The sequence below is a fragment of the Oncorhynchus kisutch genome, linkage group LG7, assembly GCF_002021735.2.
Source record: "Oncorhynchus kisutch isolate 150728-3 linkage group LG7, Okis_V2, whole genome shotgun sequence".
NCBI lineage: Eukaryota > Metazoa > Chordata > Actinopteri > Salmoniformes > Salmonidae > Oncorhynchus > Oncorhynchus kisutch.
Window position 1 is genome coordinate 9,047,228 of NC_034180.2, and position 21,349 is coordinate 9,068,576.

At 44.6% G+C, this 21,349-nt stretch overlaps 1 protein-coding gene across 1 annotated transcript in view; it reads left to right on the plus strand.

Annotated features, from left to right (window-relative positions):
- The window catches only part of LOC109894161 (melatonin receptor type 1A-A), a 53,342-nt gene extending 33,229 nt beyond the window's left edge, over positions 1–20,113 (plus strand). Inside the window, exon 2 of the mRNA XM_020487420.2 lies at positions 18,095–20,113. Within this exon, the coding sequence (XP_020343009.1) occupies positions 18,095–18,963 (869 nt within the window). The 3' untranslated portion in view covers positions 18,964–20,113. The remainder of the gene's footprint in view (positions 1–18,094) is intronic.
- Positions 20,114–21,349: the final 1,236 nt, after the last annotated feature.

Sequence of the window (21,349 nt, forward strand, 5' to 3'; positions counted from 1 at the left end):
TGGAAAAACTAAAACAAATTGTAAAAAATAAATAAAACAAACCATTGGTGACAGAATATAACTTCTGTACCTTGTTCCAGCATTCATGACCTCGGTCACTCAAGATGACCTCAGGAGAGCCGTGTGTGTTGGAAGATGTCCATCATTGCCTTGGAGGTGGCCTCGCCAGTCTCGTCCTTGTTGGGTATCATACAAAATGAAATCAATTTTTGGTTCCAAGCACCCTTTTTAATGGGTTACAGAAGGGAATTTAGAGTTAAGCGCGTACTCTTCCTTTACTAACCTTAATGGGTATCGCCTCCACCCACTTGGTAAAGTGATCGGTAGCCGTCAGACACCAGCTGTTGCCATTCCTGGATTTCGTGAAGTGTTCGATGAGGTCCACCCCTATGATTTAGTGCAGATTTTCATATTTGTAAGGACACTGACACTCACTCACACACACATTCTATAATATTGAACTCTGCTGTGGTCAAATAAAGCAACCATTACAAAACAACTGATCAGTGCAGAATTTGAATTGGGACACCTACTGATCAGGTGCCAAGGTGAAATAAGCTTCAACTCTGACACCACATTCTTCGCCTTCTCAAACTTCTGGCAGGCTAGACAGGGTACTGACCTTTAAGCAATAAGTGTCAAATTGAAACATTGTGGGCTCTCTGATATGACATTAATTGAAATCCTAATCATTTCAGATATAATAGAATGTGATTGATAAACAAAAGGTTATTTCACTTGCCCAGCTGTCCACCTCCTTGACAATTCCCCATTAGAAGAAGCGTAGGTTGATTTTGGCAATCATGCTCTTCACTCCGAAATGGCCAGAATGCATCTCGGTCAGTACGGCCTCTTTCTCCTTAGTAAAAATCGCCCTCCTGCATGGCTGGCCATCCTTCCCTCATAGGTACATGTGATTGCCTAACAAGTTGGAAGAGAAATACTCTAGTCTAAGTACATTTGTATTTCTGCCTTTCGTTCTCTCTTTCTCTCTCTTCATCTCTCTCTCTCGCTGTCTTCCACTCTCTTCCCACCTCTCTCTACCCTCTCTCACTTTTATCCTTTCTTTCTCACTTTCTTCCTCTCCCCCCTCTCTCTCTGTGTCTGTCTAGCAAAGACACCTAGTTTGGAATTACCATAATTGCTTGATCAAGTTTAACTTGTAGCTAGACACCTCCACATGACAGACATATAACTGGAGTCAATGGAATGGTATCAACCTCGTCACGTGTTTGATACCATTCCATTTACATTCCAGACATTATTATGAGCCATCCTCCCCTCAGCAGCCTCCACTGAACTATATGTTTAGCTAGCAACATGTAGATGACCAATTAGCTAGATGGAAAACGGTTGTTGAAAAAATGGTTGTACATAGTTAAATCCGTCCAGTTACCTAATAGAAGTGAACTGCTTAATGTCTGAATGTTGTGCCTCTTGTCGAGATCAGTGATGCCTTCATAGTACTTCGCCTAGTTGTAAAGATAAAAGAAAATCTCCTCGAGGGATGCCATTGAAACGCAAGCTACATTCAAACAGAAAGCTACAATAACAGTTACAGTAGCTAGCTAGCTAACATTAGCTAAATAAAACTGTTTGGCTAGCTAGCTGGCTACCTGACTAGGCAGGCTGAGGTAAATAAATTGCTAGCAATGTCAATCTAAAAACATCTTAAATGATTTCTTCCTATTTAACAATATTTTCTTATATGAAGACAAATAAATGGTAAAGTAAGAGTGTTCTCTTAGAACTTCCACCACCCTCCTGCCTTCGTGAGCCCTACGAGGTAAAATAGAGCCACGCATCCAGCATAGCATAGCAACGGACGCTTTGATTAATCTCGTAATCTGGTCAAAATTTTGTTCTAGCAACAACCCTTGCAATGGAAGCCAGAATTGATCCAATCCCATTGTGATGCAGGTAGGGGGGGAGGGGCACTTTATGGCAGGGGAACACTATTTGGCATACCAGGCCCTGAGTCTGAACCCCTCCCTGTGCAACTGGGTCTTGGACTCCCTGGTGGGCCGACCCCAAATGGTGAAGGTAGGCAACAACGCCTCCGCCACGCTGATCCTCAACACGGGGGCCCCTCAGGGGTGCATGCTCAGTCCCCTCCTGTAGCCCCTGTTCAACCATGACTGTGCGGCCACTCACGTCTCCAGCTCAATCATCAAGTTTGCTGACGTCACAACAGTGGTAAGCCTGATTACCAACAACATGAGACAGCCTACTGGTGAGAGCCCAACACATCATCGGGGGCACACTGACTGCCCTCCAGGATATCTACAACACCCGGTGTCACAGGCCAAGAAGATCATCAAGGACCTCAGCCACCCGAGCCACGGCCTGTTCACCACACTACCATCTAAAAGTCAGAAACAGTACAGGTGCATCAAACTGGGACCGAGAGACTGATAAACAGCTCCAAGCCATCAGACTGTTAAACAGTCACCACTAGTCAGCCTTTGCCCAGTACAGTGCCCTAAACCTTATTCACTGTTAATAGCCATCTACCACCCGGTACCTCTACCCTGCACTTTAGAGACTGCAGCCATATGTACTTTAATAATGTTTAAGAAGATTTACATACTGTTTTACCCATTTTAGATGTATATACTGTATTCTAGCCATGGCTTATCCTACTTATCCTAATATAAAGGTGTGTATGTCCAATAAACATAGATTTGTTTTGACGTACAATCCATGTTCTGGGTCTCAGTGTTCTGAGCTCTAAGTTCCCATTGCACACGTGTGGCATGAGTTGGAGTGTTAATCTCAATGTCCTGGCTAAATTCCAAACCTGGCCCTCAGTTTCCAATGGGCTCATTCAACCTCTCTATTCCTGTCGTATTTGTAAATGAGAATGTGCTCTTAATTAACTTAATTTCCTAGCTCCCTAGTAGCTGACCGGTTCTACTGATACTCTTTATTTCAGTCCTGGGATCAGATTCACAAAACACTTCTTACGCAAAAACTTAAGAAATAAGAAGTTCATAAGTTAGTTCGTAAGTGCAATTTCCCAACAATATCATAAAATTGAATGATTTTCTCAGGAACTTCTCAATGATGTTTGTTGCTTGGCAACCATTTTAGCTAGCTAGCTATCTAACTAGCAATGACAGCTAGCTAGCAATTTTGTTAGCATATTTCTTACTAAGATTACTGTTCTAAAACATGTTCTTGGGTTTAAATTAATCAATACGGAAAATTTCAGATGACGTTTGTGAGTGAATTAAACATGTTCAATTGCTTTCTTGAGCTTTTTCTCTCACTACCCTGAGTTTAAGACAAAGGGTATCTTGGAATTAAGAACATTTCCAATAACTTCATTTTCAAGAATCAAATGTATTCTTAACTTTTTGCTTAAGGAGAAACATAAGAAATAGCACAAGATAATTTCCAATAAACTTTTTGAGGAATAGCAACTTTGCTTAACTTTATTCTTAAGTCTATAGTTAAGGAAAAAATGGCAGTTAAGAGGAAATGTCTTAAGAAGGTTTTGTGAATCTAGGCCCTGGACCTCTATACCGGAGGAGTATGTAGTTAATTACTTGCATCAGATGTATTAGTACTGTCCTGTCCTAGAACGCATACCCTGTGGTTCTCCCCAGGACCTTGATTGAAAATCCCTGCTCATTACTCTAGAATCTAGAGGCACCTTTTGACTTCACACCATGTCATGTGAAGATTCAAAGGGGGTGGAGCTCCACTAGTATAGAATGTGTGTGTATTCAGCCCAGACTCAGTTGAGCTGTATCTACAGACTGAGAATGACTAATTCATAATTTATTTGATTTAGCTCTCTCTGCACACTCCCAAACTGCAACGCTCAGCTCCGTCTCCCAAGTCTCTCCTGGTGGTATGTGTGTGTGTGTGTGTGTGTGTGTGTGTGTGTGTGTGTGTGTGTGTGTGTGTGTGTGTGAGGCTACGGTTTCCCTGGAACATTCTGCCCAATTCTGTTTGCTAAGTTTCTGCCTGCTGGTATGTTTCTAATCACCACCCAAGAGTTGCCCGTGTTTTCAAACGTTGAACTCTCTAAGACCTGAAGACTTGTGCTGTAGGTCCCTGAGGTAATAGCTCAGCAGGCTAAAACACTGTTGTGGCATGCAGGATCTCTCCAGTGTGAGTATCTCTGTATCTCCACTGTGTGTGTGTGTGTATCTCTGTCTCCAGTGTGCGTCTGTGTGTGTGTGTGTATATCTCTTTCTCAAGTGTGTGTGTGTGTTTGTGTGCCTCTCTCCAGTGTGTGTCTAAGCACTCTTCAATGTTTCACATTGTTCACAAAAGTTCCAAGATAGTGTAGCAGTGCAGACATGGTTTGATGTTCTCCCATGTACATTTTGTATCCTATTTTTTAGGAGCGTTATCATTGTTTTACTTTACTGCGGAGCCCCTAGTCCCATTCAACATGCCTGAGATACCTCCTTTGTCCCACCTCCCACATGTGTGGTGACCTCACCCAGCATTACTAGAGCGTCCAGAGATGCAACCTCTCTTATCTTCACATCAATGCCTGGGTTTACCTCCACTTTACCCGCACCCCACCATACCTCTGTCTGTACATTATGCTCTGAATCTATTCTACCACGCCCAGAAATCTGCTCCTTTTATTCTCTGTCCCCAATGAACTAGACGACCAGTTTTGATAGCCTTTAGCCGTACCCTCATCCTACTCCTCCTCTATTCCTCGGGTGATGTAGAGGTTAACCCAGGCCCTGTGTATCCCCAGGCACTCTCATTTGTTTTCTTCTGTAACCGAAAAAGCCTTGGTTTCATGTATGTTAACATCAGAAGCCTCCTCCCTTACTCACTGCTTTAGCACACTCTACCAACCCTGATGTCCTTGTCGTGTCTGACTCCTGGCTTAGGTAGGCCACCAAAAATTCTACAACATTTTCCGTCAAGATAGAACTGTCGAAGGGGGAGAAGTTGCAATCTACTGCAGAGATAGCCTTCAAAGTTCTGTCATACATCCCAGGTCTATGGCGAAACAGATCGAGCTTCTAATTTTAAAAATGAATCTCTCCAGAAATAAGTCTCTCACTGTTGCTGCCTGTTATAGACCCCCCTCAGCTCCCAGCTGTGCCCTGGACACCATATGTGAATTGATTGCCCCCCATCTATCTTCAGGGTTCGTTCTATTAGGTGACCTAAAGTCTTACAATCGAAGCTAGATGCCCTCAATCTCACACAAATGATCAACAAACTCACCAGGTACAAATCTAAATCCGTAAACATGGGCGCCCTCATAGATATTATCCTGACCAACTTGCCCTCCAAATACACCTTTGCTGTTTTCAATCATGATTTCAGCGATCATTGCCTCATTGCCTGCATCCGCTATGGGTCCGCGGTCAAACGACCACCCCTCATCACTGTCAAACACTCCCGAAAACACTTCTGCCAGCAGGCCTTTCTAATCGACCTGGCCCGGGTATCCTGGAAGGAAATTGACCTCATTCCGCCAGTCGAGGATGCCTGGTCGTTCTTTAAAAGTAATTTCCTCACAATCTTAAATAAGCATGCCCCTTTCAAAAAATTTCAAACTAAGAACAGATATAGCCCTTGGTTCACTCCAGACCTGACTGCCCTCGACCAGCACAAAAACATCTTGCGGCGGACTGCACTAGCATTGAATAGTCCCCGCGATATGCAACTTTTCAGGGAAGTCAGGTACCAATACATGCAGTCAGTCAGGTATGCAAAGGCTAGCTTTTTCAAAAAGCTCCCAAAACGTTTTGGGACACTGTAAAGTCCATGGAGAATAAGAGCACCTCATCCCAGCTGCCCACTCCAATGAGGCTAGTTAACACTGTCACCACTGATAAATCCACGATAATCGAGAATTTCAACAAGCATTTCTCCATGGCTGGCGATGCTTTCCTCCTGGCTACCCCAACCCCGGCCAACAGCTCTGCACCCAAAGCCTCCCCAGCTTCCCCTTCACCCAAATCCAGATAGCAGATGTTCTGAAAGAGCTACAAAACCTGTACCCGTACAAATCAGCTGGGCTAGACAACCTGGACCCTCTCTTTCTAAAATGATCCACCGCCATTGTCGCAACCCCTATTACCAGTCTGTTCAACCTCTCTTTCATATCGTCCGATATCCCAAAAGATTGGAAAGCTGCCGCTGTCATCCCCCTCTTCAAAGGGGGTGACACTCTAGACCCAAACTGTTGCAGACCTAAATCCATCCTTTCCTGCCTTTCTAAAGTCTTCGAAAGCCAAGTGAACAAACAGATCACTGACCATTTCGAATCCCACCGTACCTTCTGCACTGTGCAATCCAGTTTCCGAGCTGGTCACGGGTGCACCTCAGCCACGCTCAAGGTACTAAATTATATCATAACCGCCATCGATAAAAGACAGTACTGTGCAGCCATCTTCATCGACCTGGTCAAGGCTTTCGACTCTGTTAATCACTGTATTCTTGTCGGCAGACTCAACAACCTTGGTTTCTCAAATGACTGCCTCGCCTGGTTCACCAACTACTTCTCAGACAGAGATCAGTGTGTCAAATCGGAGGGCCTGTTGTCCGGACCTCTGGCAGTCTCTATGGGGGTACCACAGGGTTAAATTTTCGGGCTGACTCTTTTCTCTGTATATATCAACGATGTCGCTTTTGCTGCGGGTGATTCCCTGATCCACCTCTATGCAGACGACACCATTCTGTATACATCTGGCCCGTCTTTGGACACTGTGTTAACAAACCTCCTAATGAGCTTCAATGCCATACAACTCTCCTTCCGTGGCCTCCAACTGCTCTTAAATGCTGGTACAACTAAATGCATGCTTTTCAACCGTTCCCTGCCCGCACTCGCCCGCCCATCGAGCTTCACTACTCTGGACGGTTCTGACTTAGAATATGTGGCCAACTACAAATACCTAGGTGTCTGGCTAGACTGTAAACTCTCCTTCCAGGCTCATATTAAACATCTCCAATGCAAAATAAAATCTAGAATCGGCTTCCTATTTCGCAACAAAGGCTCCTTCACTCACGCCACCAAACATACCCTCGTAAAACTGACCATCCTACCGATCCTCGACTTCGGCGATGTCATTTATAAAATAGCCTCCAACACTCTACTCAGCAAACTGGATGCAGTCTATCACAGTGCCATCCATTTTGTCACCAAAGCCCCATATACCACCCACCACTCTATGCTCTAGTCGGCTGGCCCTCGCTACCAATTCGTCGCCAGACCCACTGGCTCCAGGTCATCTATAAGTCTATGCTAGGTAAAGCTCCGCCTTATCTCAGCTCACTGTTCACAATAACAACACCCACCCGAAGCACGTGCTCCATCAGGTATATCTCACTGGTCATCCCCAAAGCCCACACCTCCTTTGGCTGCCTTTCCTTCCAGTTTTCTGCTGCCAATGACTGGAACAAATTGCAAAAATCACTGCAGCTGGAGACTTATATTTCCCTCACTTTAAACATCAGCTATCTGAGCAGCTAACCGATCACTGCAGCTGTACATAGCCCATCTACAAATAGCCCATCCAACTACCTCATTCCCATATTGTTTTTTATTTACTTTTCTGCTCTTTTGCACACCAGCATTTCTACTTGCAACATCATCTGCACATCGATCACTCCCGTGTTAATTTGCTAAATTGTAATTACTTCGCTACTATGGCCTATTTAAATAAAGGTGAAATAAAAAAAAACTCTGTGTTTGCTCCCCCCAATCCCACAGTAGGCGAGATCACACAATGCAGTATAGAAACTAAAAGTGGCATCAAAAGTGCCACACACGGTGTGCCACCAAATCGGGCAAATGTGTTTAAAAATGAATACGGTCCTGATACCGGGAGCCCGGATTCAATGGAATAGTGATGAGTGGGGCTTTCTGAAAGCCTAACCCCACGTTTAGGCCTGTACCCGGTATTTCTCTGTCTCCTGCGAGGCAGCTCTTCAGGGTGGGAGGGGTGTCTTATTAGGGTTGTGGCGATACTCGTAAGTATCGTGGCAAGGAAACAAAACATGAAGCGAATTTAATCTCTGAAGAGAAACAGTCCTAATGTTCACCTGGAGTCACATTTGTTTGTTTTGCAAGCTCCCGAGTGGCGCTGTGGTTTAAGGCACTGCGTCTCAGTGCAAGAGGTGTCACTACAGACCCAGGTTCGATTCCATTCTGCATCACAACTGTCCGTGATTGGGAGTCCCTTAGGGCGGTGCACAATGTCCTAGAGTTGAGCGGGTTAGGGTTTGGCTGGGCTAGGCCATCATTGTAAATAAGAATTAGTTCTTAACTGACACACACATACCAGAGGTCCATTTAGTGAAGAGAAGTCATCTCAGACAGGCCCAGCTCCTGAGCTCCCATCAGCATCAGATATGAATTTAAAATGGAAAATTAATGTGTTCATGCAACAACAACAAAAAGTTGCATCGAACAGTATCGCATCAATTCATTCCCCTAATCATACTGAATCGTTTCAAACTAAAACATATAGTTTCTGTATTATATCTGAGCCCATGCATCTAGATGCATATTGAATCGTTCATCAAAGGAGAGATGCACATCCCTAGTGTGTGTGTGTAGTTGTATTACTATCTGTGTGTGTTGCTATGATTTAATCTGTTTTAGGGTGTGTTTATGTGTGCGTGTGTGAGAGAGAGAAAGAGAGAGAGAGAGAGAGACACAGCTTATGTATTTCTGGGGCCTCTCGCCGAGCTGTCAGAGAAGTAATTACAGGAGTATCTGAGCTGTCTGGGATGGAGGGAGAGAGTGGTGGGAGGCAGGCGAACGGATGGGATCTACTCACTGTTGTGGAAAATAGGATTCATTTTCATGTTAAATTGAAGATAGTGGATAATTTTTTAATATAGGGATTAATAAATGTCACTAAATGCTCAGAACTCAGTATTGGCACGTCCATGATGGTGAACATGTTGCATAAACATGGCCAGAGACCTGGAGGTTAGAGGAGGTCAGAGACCTGGAGGTTAGAGGAGGTCAGAGACCTGGCTGTGTGGTGCCAGGACAACAACCTCTCACTCAACATGATCAAGATCATGTGATCAAGACACGCGATCAAGGAGATGATTGTGGACTACAGAAAAAGGAGGACTGGGCACGCCCCCATTCCCATCGACCCGGGCTGTGGTGGAGCAGGAGTAGGTAGCCTACACAGGCACGGCACACACACTGGAATAGATTTTCAGCTGGCAAGCAGACACCGGAATATGTTTCTGAGTGACAGAGTGAGGGCTTTGCATACCTGCTTTGTGCGTTTTTTTGTGGGACTGGAAAAAATAACTTTATTAACTGGTTACCGTACTTTTAAAATAACGGTTCTATTCCGGCACATTATAGATCACTTTCATTCCTGGCTCTGGTTCTGTTTCTCAAAAAATATAATTTTGAGGTTTTCGGTTCTGTTTCCTGAACCGGTTCCAACCCTTGCTAGTAGTTGCAAAATGGAGCCCAAACCCTGCATAATTGGTTTCCTATATGCAGGAAACCCACTGGGCACAGATGTAAGTTCAACGTTTTGATTTACATTTGGTTGAGTTGTCAACTAATGTGAATTCAACAAAACATTTCACCATTGTATTGGATTTAGGTGAAAAGTTGGGTGAAAAAAAATGAAATTCCCTTACATTGATGCCTTTTTCAAAAATCCTATCAGTTCTCCACGTTGATTCAACGTCATCGTTGAATTTTTGTTGTTGAAATGACATGGAAACAACGTTGATTCAACCAGTTTATATGGGAAGGAAGAAAAAGGAGGGGGAAACTTCTTCTCTGTATATCACGATGCTATGGGTTTTCTGTCCATTCTTCTTAATTAGTGTTCGCGTTCCACAACCTAATGGGATTTGACTGCAATATATGGTTTGTTAGCCTGTTAGCCACCTAGCGTTCCTTGAGAGAAAAAACATGGAGAATAGCCCCAGAATCACTTCACAACGTCCTTGTGTCAGTTTGTTTCCCCCCTATCTGAGTCACCTCATCAGTCCCCTACTGTGCCGTGCCCAGGCTTGCCTCTCCAAAACTCACACACCCACCCAAAACAAATTCACCTGGGTGTCTAATGGGAGGTGGAGGGAAGGTGATAATCGCACTGTGTTGGCTATGGACAACACTTTGATTCCTGCTGCTAGGCCATCCCTGGCCTGTATCCTTATGCCACAAAGCTTAAAATCCTTTCGAAAATAATGGAGTTGGCCCCTGGGGCTTGCCCAAAGCACCCGGGCAGGTGCCAACTCTCCTGTGATACTCCTGATGTGGTGACCATCATTACAGTGGACCTCTGGTGGGACACGGAAATCACTTTGATCCTCTGATATTTATTAACGGCAGAAAAAGAGTTGATGGGATTGGAACTTAGGACCGAATGGGGTTGTGTTTGTGAACCCACTCAGTATGGATCCAGAAACGGGCAGCCTTGCTATTTGACATCCTTTTCTCTAGCGCACAGTCCAGCACAGTGCAACACAGTGCCAGTGTAGTGTCCTAGTTTTGCATTCACAGTGCCCAGGAAGTGGATCAGGGACTGCAGCTGTGGTGCACTGGGGGCGTGGTTCTGTGAATATATTTTTCTCTTACTACTGTATCTGATGGTGGATCTCTGAAAAAAGATTGATGCCGAAGGGTTGCCGTTTTACAATCCCGTAACCAATTGTGCTGTTGTGTATGTTTTTTCGCGTTATTTGTAACATATTTTGTACATAATGTTTCTGCCGAGAGCTTCTAGATATCAGGACAGCGATTACTCACCCCGTACTGGAGGAATTAATTTTTCTTCACGGGAAGGATTTACTTCAGATGCCCGACAAGGTCCCCATCCCGGTCATTCCGACACTCGTCGGATGTGGCAGGGCTTGCAAACTATTACAGTCTACAAAGGGAAACACAGCCGCGAGCTGCCCAGTACACGCGAGCCTACCAGATGAGCTAAATTACTTTTATGCTCGCTTCGAGGCAAGTAACCCTGAAGCATACATGAGACCATCAGTTGTTCTGTGACTGTGTGACTGTGTGATCACGCTCTCTGTAGCCAATGTGAGTAAGATCTTTAAACAGGTCAACATTCACAAGGCCGCAGGGCCAGACGGATTACCCGGACGTGTACTCCGAGCATGCACTTACCAACTGGCAAGTGTCTTCACTGACATTTTCAACCTGTTCTTGACTGAGTCTGTAATACCAACGTGTTTCAAGCAGGCCACGGTAGTCCCTGTGTCCAAGAACACTAAGGTAACCTGCCTAAATGACTACCAACCCGTAGCACTCACGTCTGTAGCCATGAAGTGCTTTGAAAGGCTTGTCATGGCTCACATCAACACCATTATCCCAGAAACCCTAGACCCACTCCAATTTGTCTTCCTCCCCAACAGATCCACAGATGATGCAATTTCTATTGCACTCAACTCTGCCCTTTCACACCTGGACAAAAGGAACACCTATTTGAAAATGCTATTCATTGACTACAGCTCAGTGGTCAACACCATAGTACCCGCAAAGCTCATCACTAAGCTAAGGACCCTGGGACGAAACACCTCCCTTTGAAACTGGATCCTGGACTTCCTGACAGGCTGCCCCCAAGTGGTGAGGGTAGGTAACACATCCGCCATGCTGATCCTCAACACAGGGGCCCCTCAGGGGTGCTCGCTCAGTCCCCTCCTGTACTCCCTGTTCACTCATGACTGCATGGCCAGGCATGACTCCAACACCATCATCAAGATTGCAGATGACACAACAGTGGTAGGCCTGATAACCAATAACGATGAGACAGCCTGTAGGGAGGAGGTCAGAGACCTGGCCGTGTAGTACCAGGACAACAACCTCTCCCTCAACATGATCAAGACAAAGGAGATGATTGGGGACTACAGTAAAAGGAGGACAGAGCACACCCCTATTCTCATCAACGGGGCTGCAGTGGAGTAGGTTGAGAGCTTCAAGTTCCTTGGTGTTCACATCACCAACAAACTATCATCAAACTATCATGGTCCAAAAACACTAAGACAGTCATGAAGAGGGCACGACAAAGCCTATTTCCCCTCAGGAGACTGAAAGATTTGGCATCGGTCCTCAGTTCCTCAAATGGTTCTACAGCTGCACAATCGAGAAAATCCTGACTGGTTGCATCACTGCTTGGTATGGCAACTGCTCGGCCTCCGACTGCAAGGCACTACAGAGTGTAGTGTGTACGGCCCAGTACATCACTGGGGCCAAGATTCCTGCCATCCAGGACCTATATACCAGGCAGTGTCAGAGGAAGGCCCTAAAGTTAGTCAAAGACTCCAGCCACCCTTGTCATAGAATGTTCTCACTGCTTTCGCACGGCAAGCGGTATCGGAGCGCTAAGTCTAGGTCCAAGAGGATTCTAAACAGCTTCTACCCGCAAGCCGTAAGACTCCTGACCAGCTAATCAAAGGGCTACCCAGACCCGTATTTTACGCTGCTGCTACTCTCTGTACCGGTTCCCCTTATATCGTCTCGCTATTGTTATTTTACTGCTGCTGTTTAATCTTTTTTTTTTCTTCACTTAACACTTTTTTTTTCATCTTAAAACTTCTTTAAGCATTGTTGGTTAAGGGCTTGTAAGTAAGCATTTCACTGTAAGGCTTTATTCGGGGCATGTGACAAATACGATTTGATTTTGTGAGCAGCTGAGGTAAGGTGCAGTGGTCCCCTGGGCTACGACAAGCCGTGACCCACATGGCTCACCCAACCCACACCCCCCTCAGGGCATCAAGTACAGTAGCCCTTACACAACAGGCCATGGCCCCATGTGAAGCAAGTAGTGCTGAGCGATTAACCGAAATGTCGTTGATTTTCATTTTTTTACAACTAATTGACCGTCACCTGTTCAATGATTTCCATTTTGTTCGAGATTGATAGCTGATATTCAGCAGTCATAAAAGTTTGCCTTATTTACTTTGAAGACCTGTTACAGTTTTCAACCCATATAATCATATAATCAAAATATTATTAAAAAAAATAATTGAACAGAAACTGAACTGACCTCAAAAAGCACTAATCGTTCAGAACTAGAAGCAAGATGAGTGTTTGGGAAAATTACGCAGCTATGTTATTGTGTAGCAGTCAGTACATCCTAACAGCTAGCTAGCCTAAAACGCACCTTTTCAGATCCTCGTGTTGGACTGAATCGTAATTTCGCAGTCATAATGACACACTGAAGATGTTGTCTGGGGTTGTTCCACCTGCAGGCCAGTGCTACATCTGGAACGGTGACACAAACAGCCTTTGTCACGCCGTTCAGGTATGAGCAAAATACGATACCTTAACTAGCGCCCGTTCACCGGTTTGATGTTTTCCGTCTATGTTTTCGGAGGAGAGGTTGCAATTAACATTGGAGACACCAAAACGTCACAAATGAAGGATGGTGTAATCGGAGTGACAACATGACAGTGAACAACTCCGCCCGGGGGGGTTCTGTCTGGCTCCACGACCAACATGGCTGGTCCTGTCATCTCGCTTCATTGCCACCAGCTGTGTGGGCCATGTTGACATCCAGTGTGACACCACCCATGGTGTTTTGTCATCGCGGCTTCCTCAGCTTCCCGAGGAGAGACAGTGAGTGCGCCGGACAGGTACATGCACAGCGTATGATCCTCAAAGCCGCGACACGCTGTGGTCTAGCGGTGCGTAAAAATTGACTAGCAGCCTGGCAAATTGAGAATGAGATCGGGAACTAGGGAGGATGAGCAACTTTGGTGGAATTTTTTTGTGGCATGTTCTGTGAGTAGGTGCAATGTGGGATTCAGTTGACTCAAGTTTATCTGAGTATTGTTAAACCACAGCGCTATCACACCCTAGGATTTGTCCTGCTGTGCCGAACACTAAGATAAATGAATAGGGAATAGGAAGAACTTGACGATTGCTTTCTGATTTCCACGAATATAACAGTGAAAGCCATTTCCTGAAAGGTCTTCAAGCGCCCATAAAAGTACTTTGTTTCACTTAACAAAATGTAAATTTGCACAGAATTAAAAACTCACTCTTGTCTGAAGAGTTCTCTCTGAATACAGACAGAGAGAAGCACCCTGACCTGACAGTCTGTCTGCAAGACATCTTATGCCAAAAGCTGCACCCTTGTCTGAGAGAAAAAGAGACAGAATCCCAGATGGAAAGTCAAGTCAAGTCAAAAGCACTCTCCGAAATGTCAAGAGCTAGGTAAGGGCCTTGAAATATCTGTGGTAATGTGAATCTCTTGGGGCTGCAGTCAGGTTCTCTCTTCTCTCCTCTGGCACTAGTCCGCCCCGTGTGACAGCTCTCGACTCCTGTGATTTATTAACTGGTGGCAATGACAGTTCACGTGCGGTAGCTTACCGCAGAATCAGATTCATGTCTCGAATCGTAGGATTTGTTTTGTCTGTGTCGTCTTTTGTGGTCGTCTTGTCTATTCCGTTGTTGCTTTGTATTCTTTCATCTTTTCCTTTGTTATGTCTGCTGGTGTGAATTGGTCGAATGCCGAATGTTTACATATTGCATATAGGATAACCTATTGCGTTTTATATGTTCTACAAGGTTGTGGTGCTTTATGTATTGATTGCAATTGCAGAATCTTCCTATGCCCAGAGAGAGCGAGAGAGCGAGAGAACAAACCAGGCAGGCAAACCCAAATCTACCAAACTATTCTGACTGGTTAAGGCAAGGGTTAAGGTTTGGTTTAAGGTGAAAACAGAAAAAAACAGAGCATAGCACTAGGATTAAACCTGTGATCCTCTGAGCCACGTGCCTACTTGATGCGTGCTCACGTTGCCTCTAGTGGATGGTATCGAAGGCACCTCCTGATGTCCTGGGGACCTGGACAGAATATTGAAGTAATATCTGGTGTGATCCCGCTGATACTCTACACTGCTTGCATTAACAGATTGTTTCACCGTGCTTTCTGGGGCCTGGCCATTTTCATTTCTAAGCCGTTCGTGTTATGGTCTCCGCTCTTGAAATAGCCTTAGTAGCGAGGAGAGAACAGATTAACTCTGGAGAGGCGGGCCTCATCATTCATGCCTGTCACCAGCCCTCATTCATAAACACAATATCTGCAAATCCAATAATGTCACAAAAGTTTTTGTTTGTTTGTAGCCATCATATTCTATCTTTGTTGTGCTGGTGGCAGCGGTGGGATATTTTGGGTTAATTCCAACTAGTCCCTACTAAATACCCGCCATGCCCATCTGTGACACCACATTACTTTTGTGAAAGAAACACTTGAACTATTAACCATTTTATCGATGGCCAAGTACAGAAGGTGAACGTTAAATGCGAAGTTACAATTCATGAATGTTAGATATGCATTCACCAACATCTATGTTTTATCTGCACAAGCAATGTTCATGACACTGTTCACACCCCTCTTGTTTTGCTGTTTTTAAGCTAATTCCCTGCAATATTTTACACATTTATGTCTTATGTATGTTCATGTGATATCGGAGTGACTCAAAGTTTACAACAAAATCAAAACAACAGATGACATGGGCTAGTTATAAATAGCTCTCTCTACAATGACTGACATGACAAGAGGAAAACTGCTGATGCAAATTGCACCTTGTGCATTTTACTATTACAACTTTCAAGTGCACTGTAATTTGAAAGTCCAACTGAGTCCCTTTTTCATTTGTTCATCTCCCCTAGTTTGGGAACCGCTTGTAACAATGTGTGCTGAGAGTCGGGAAGCAAGTTCAGGGAGTGAGTGTTTTAATAAATAAATGAAACAAACACGCAACACAAACAACACACTGGCATGACCCAGGAACAGAAACAATAACGCCTGGGGAAGGAACCAAAGGGAGTGACATATATAGGGAAGGTAATCAGGGAGGTGATGGAGTCCAGGTGAGTCTAATGATGTGCAAGTGAGCGTACCGATGGTGACAGGTGTGGGCCATAACGAGCATCCTGGTGACCTAGAGGCCGGAGAGGGGGCACACGTGGCACCGCTGCCATACATTATCATAGATGACTTTTTAACAGCTAGGTAGCCTATGCATAACACAGTACCAGGGGCAATAGAGTTAGGGCCCTTGTAACCTTCTCCGCTTACTGACACTTCGACCTTGGTGCCTCGCTGACCCTCAAGTTGCGTAGTTTACACTTTGACTCTAGGTGTTAACATTCCCACCTCATTAGCGGAGCGTAACCGTGAGGCTACATTTGCCCGCCGCTGACGGGCTTGGACTCACTCCGACTCGCTCTACCTGCTGTCCTTAAAAAAGGGCCGCTCGAGGTATTGAAGGTATCTTATCCATGCTGCTTCATTGCAAAAAATGTATCTCCACTGCCTGCCAAAGAAAAAGACCAGGGGGGATTCCCTCATGCATAAATCCTTATCAAAGTTGGTGGCAAGTGAATGAAAATGAAAACTTGGAAGAGCTGGGCTGTATTTCCCCTTAGGCTAAATTAATACTTTGAGTGGTGTGTCAATCACCGGGTCTAGCCTCCACGGTGACAAGAGCTGATAGAAGCCAGGCCTCAGGGCACTTGAAAGCCAGCCGAGCTGCCTGTACGGGCTCTGTCTCACAACCTTGTCAAGGTTTAGGCTCTGTATGAACACTCCAAGCAGCTCAAATAGTCTAAACCCTGGTCCCAGCTTTGCTTTAGCGAGTCTCACGTTGAGGGGTAGTGCAATCCTGGTCTTATAGGTTTTAAAGACGAATTCCTCGACCCTTACTGTCTCCGACCGTAAGCTCTCACCACACAGCTTGAGAAACATCTCTTTGTTTTAGCCGCCAGACCTTTTGTGAAGTCTCTTCGTCCTGCTAATCGTGACAATAGCAGGTGCACATAATCCTCTTACAGAGGTCTCCTGGATCCTGACAGATCCAAGAGGACGAAGCTTAATTTATTGCAGGTAAGGGGGGGGGGCAGAAAGAGAGGGAACGCGCCGGGCAGACCTGTGTTTTGTTTTGCTTATGTGTCTGTGCCACCGGCGTCCCGGAGAGACTGACACATTTCCCAGAGGCGTCTGGGAACTGATCTGTGTGATAGATCGTAGCTGGAAGTCAAGGAGTGATGTGTGTGGAAAGACAATACTTCAACGCTACTGCAATGTTGCTGAGTCGTTGTAGCGATGTTGTAGAAGCGTGGTACTATGCTGTCTTTATGTTTAGCTCACGTCTGACACACAAGGAACTCGTCACTAACAGGACCAGGTTTTTGACACACATACAGTACTGTAGGTACTGTAGGTACTGACCGAATCGTAATGTCTGTGGTAAATTTGGGTTGACTTTGCATATCCTTATGGGGCTAGTCAGGGACCATCAGTAAATTACACATTATACATGAGGAATATGTTAAAATTCCAGTAGCTCTAAATTACAATGACTAAAAAACCTAAAAACAACTATAAATTGTAGAAATTCATATACAAATAATGAAATAATTTAAAGGTGTGCAACATGAAAATATTGTCTCTTTGACATTGTGTAATTTATTGACAGTCCCTAGCTAAGAAACAAACAAACACACACACAAACACAATGACATACACATTTACACAAGCATATGCAGATTCAAAGGCATTGTTTTTCTCTCATCATAAGCACCTAGTTGTCAAAGTAGTTGCCTTGAAGCAGATTGCTGTGTAGTGAGGTATGCAAAATGGTCAATGTAGATAAATGAGTCAACCCTCGCAGGCTGAAAGAACCGAAACACAATTACCTGTCCGTCCATTCAGCCACTTATTTAGTGACATTAACATTGTGTTTGTCTTGATGACTTTGATTGTGCTCATTGTGAAAGGATAGAATATTTACTAATTACCATGGTCTTTTTCTCTCTCCTCATCTATATGTTCTTTCTCTATCTTTCTCTCTGTTCTCTCTCTATGCTCTCTCTCCCTCTCCCTCCCTCTCTCTCTATGCTCTCTCTCTATGCTCTCTCTCCCTCTCCCTCCCCCTCCCTCTCTCTCTATGCTCTCTCTCCCTCTCCCTCCCTCTCTCTCTATGCTCTCTCTCTATGCTCTCTCTCCCTCTCCCTCCCTCTCTCTCTATGCTCTCTCTCCCTCTACCTCCCTCTCTCTCTGTGCTCTCTCTCTCTATGCTCTCTCTCTCCCTTTCTCTCCCTCTCTCTCTCTCTCTCTCTCTCTCTCTCTCTGTGTGTCTCCAGGCAACATCTTTGTGGTAAGCCTGGCTGTGGCCGACCTGGTGGTGGCCATCTACCCCTACCCTCTGGTCCTCACCTCCATCTTCCACAAAGGCTGGAACCTGGGCTATGTCCACTGCCAGATCAGCGGTTTTCTCATGGGTGTCAGTGTCATTGGCTCCATCTTCAACATCACCGGCATTGCCATCAACCGCTACTGTTATATATGTCACAGCCTTAAGTACGACAAGCTGTACAGTGACAAGAACTCAGTGTGTTACGTCCTACTCATCTGGGCATTGACCATTGTGGCCATCGTGCCGAATCTCTTCGTGGGTTCGTTGCAGTATGACCCCAGGGTGTATTCGTGTACGTTCGAGCAGTCGGCGAGTTCGGCATACACTATCGCCGTGGTCTTCTTCCACTTCATCCTACCGATCATGATCGTCACCTACTGCTACCTGAGGATCTGGATCCTGGTCATTCAAGTTAGGCGACGGGTCAAACCGGACAATAGACCAAAACTGACGCCAAACGACGTGAGGAACTTCGTGACTATGTTTGTGGTGTTTGTGCTATTCGCCGTGTGCTGGGCACCGCTCAACTTCATCGGGCTGGCGGTGGCCATCAACCCAGAGGTGGTGGTGCCTCTCATCCCTGAGTGGCTCTTCGTGGCGAGCTACTTCATGGCCTACTTCAACAGCTGCCTTAATGCCATCGTGTACGGGGTGCTCAACCAGAACTTCCGGCGCGAGTACAAGCGCATCGTGGTGTCGGTGTGCACGGCGCGAATCTTCTTCCACGGCAGCTCCAATGACGCGGCCGAGCGGCTCAAGAGCAAGCCTTCGCCGCTCATCACCAACAACAACCAAGTCAAGGTGGAGTCTGTGTGAGAGGACCAGCTGGTCCCAGTGCCCTCCCTACCCCTCCCCCATGGCACGAACCCTTCGATGTCTATACATCTGTAAAGTGGAAACCAGCAATATGGCGTAAGCTCGAGCTTCACCATTTCGCTCCTTGTACCTATCCAGTACACTGCAGATCTATAAACATCGGAGGGGTAAAGGAGCCCAGGGGAAGGGGTAGGGAGCGATTTGGGACTGGGTGATACTAACACATAGACACACACATGGACAAAGGGGGAGGGGGGATTAAAGGAACCAATGTGACATAAAAGAGTTAAATTAGTTTAAAAAATTCAAGTGAACGGAGAAAAATTACCAAATACAGAAAACCTTTCCGGACCGTCCGTGATCTGTGCTATCTTCACCTCTGTACAATCAAAGCGAAATGGGGTAAATGTATCTGTCTTTTGCAAAAATCACTTTTGTTCGTTTTTTTCGATACCTAAAAAATATATAATGTACTTTGTTTTCATGTTTACAGTGATGATAACAGTGACTATGTATGACATATTATATGTTTTTATTTTATATGAAGTATATGTTATATAGATATACAAGAATATATATCAGGTTCATTTCACCAACATCGATAATCCGATGAAAGAAAATGACTAGGGTTGCAAAATTCCTGTAATTACTCAAAAGCTCCTGAGTTTTTCAGAAATTCCAGTTGGAATATTCCCAGAATCAGGAGGGAATAAACAGGAACCTTCCAACCAAGATTGATGGAAAACTGGGAACATTAGTGGAGTTCCATGAATTTTGCAAACCTACAAATGACAAATATATCATGCCATGAAAGCCAGAACATTTCTGCAATGTCTGGTCACAGACATAACCAAAAGTGTTTTACAGATTTGACCGATGTTAATGATCATTTTTTGTTGGGGTGTGACACTGTTACACTCCTTCCTTTTGGAGGGGGAAGCAATATGTTTGGATTGCTGCTTGTTTCACAATGCCCTGCGGAACTGTTTCCATCGTTCGGTGGAATAAATATGTTTTGTAAGCATGGGATTTCTTTCTGACTCACTTCTCATTCCCTTTCTGTCTCTTTCTCTCTCTATATCTCTGTGAGCTCTTTGTATGCATGGATCTGAGGAATCGATCATATGAAAAATAAAGGATCAGATGTAGACACGGGGGCTCCTATTTCAGTACAGCACAACAGAACACGAGCGCACACACACATATTGCAGTTCAGTTTGTTCAAATCCAATGTAATATTTTTTTAAAGATATTTTCTTGGAAAGTTCTTTCGTTATATTGATACATAAGGAAATATACTTAGTAAAGACAGTTGGGTCAAATGGATTACCTTGCCATCAGCCAGTACATTTTTACGTTTCCTTATGACATATTTGATGAAAGCCTTTGTCAGACGACGCTCGCTAAGATAAATACACTTTCAAACCCACTGAATACACTTTCATTGCCTTAGAAAACACACCAATCTCTCTCAGGCTGGGGCTGTATCGATGCGCAACGTTAATTGATGTCCCCCGACTTGGCTGATGTCCTGGCTCCACAACCCTATTTTTTTGGCCCAGAACCAGAGATCGACAGTGCTACAAAGCTACAAATCTGCTCAGGAAATATGTGATTCAACCTGGCCCATGTAAAGGCTCAATCACTAACAGTAGCTGTAAACCAACTCGATATCTATCCTGGCTGGAATTCACATTTTTTATGGTAAAATGGACTATATCAGTTTGGATTCCAGGCGATTTGAAACCATTATCTCTCATTGCAAAAGTAAATTTGTTTACCACTGTTAATGATATAATTTGATAGCTTTCAGTTATTCTATTTCTAACAAACAAGATGTTTCCTTCAAACATTTGAATACACTTCCTGGGCCCAGGACTCTATAACAACTAGCTGGAAATAGTGTTCGACTTGGGATGAAAGAGTTGTCTTTTCCAATTCGGTCCATTAGACTAGTTCACCAACTCACAAATGCTATAAAGCTATAAAGACCTTTGATTATTCACTTTTAAGGGTTCATACACATTTTTCATGACATCTCCATTACCTTTAACCACATTTCCATGACTACTATTACAGCCTACATTAGAAACTAAAGCATTATTGACACTGGGAAGCTGCTGTTACTGATCCCATGCAGGTCTACCGTCATCTGCCGTCATCCCAGCCAACCGTTGACAATTTATTTAGGCTATCTACAGTGCTGATGGAAAGGTGACAATGACATTAATGCTTAGTTAGCTATTGTTAACTAGAGAGATAGCCAATTCAAAACATGACTTGTAGTAGTTATCTAGTTAGTCTGTTACCTGCTGCTAAAATGTTGCACTCTCGCTATTGGGGCAACGGCCCATTCGCACTAACACACACCCAGCTAGCAATGAGG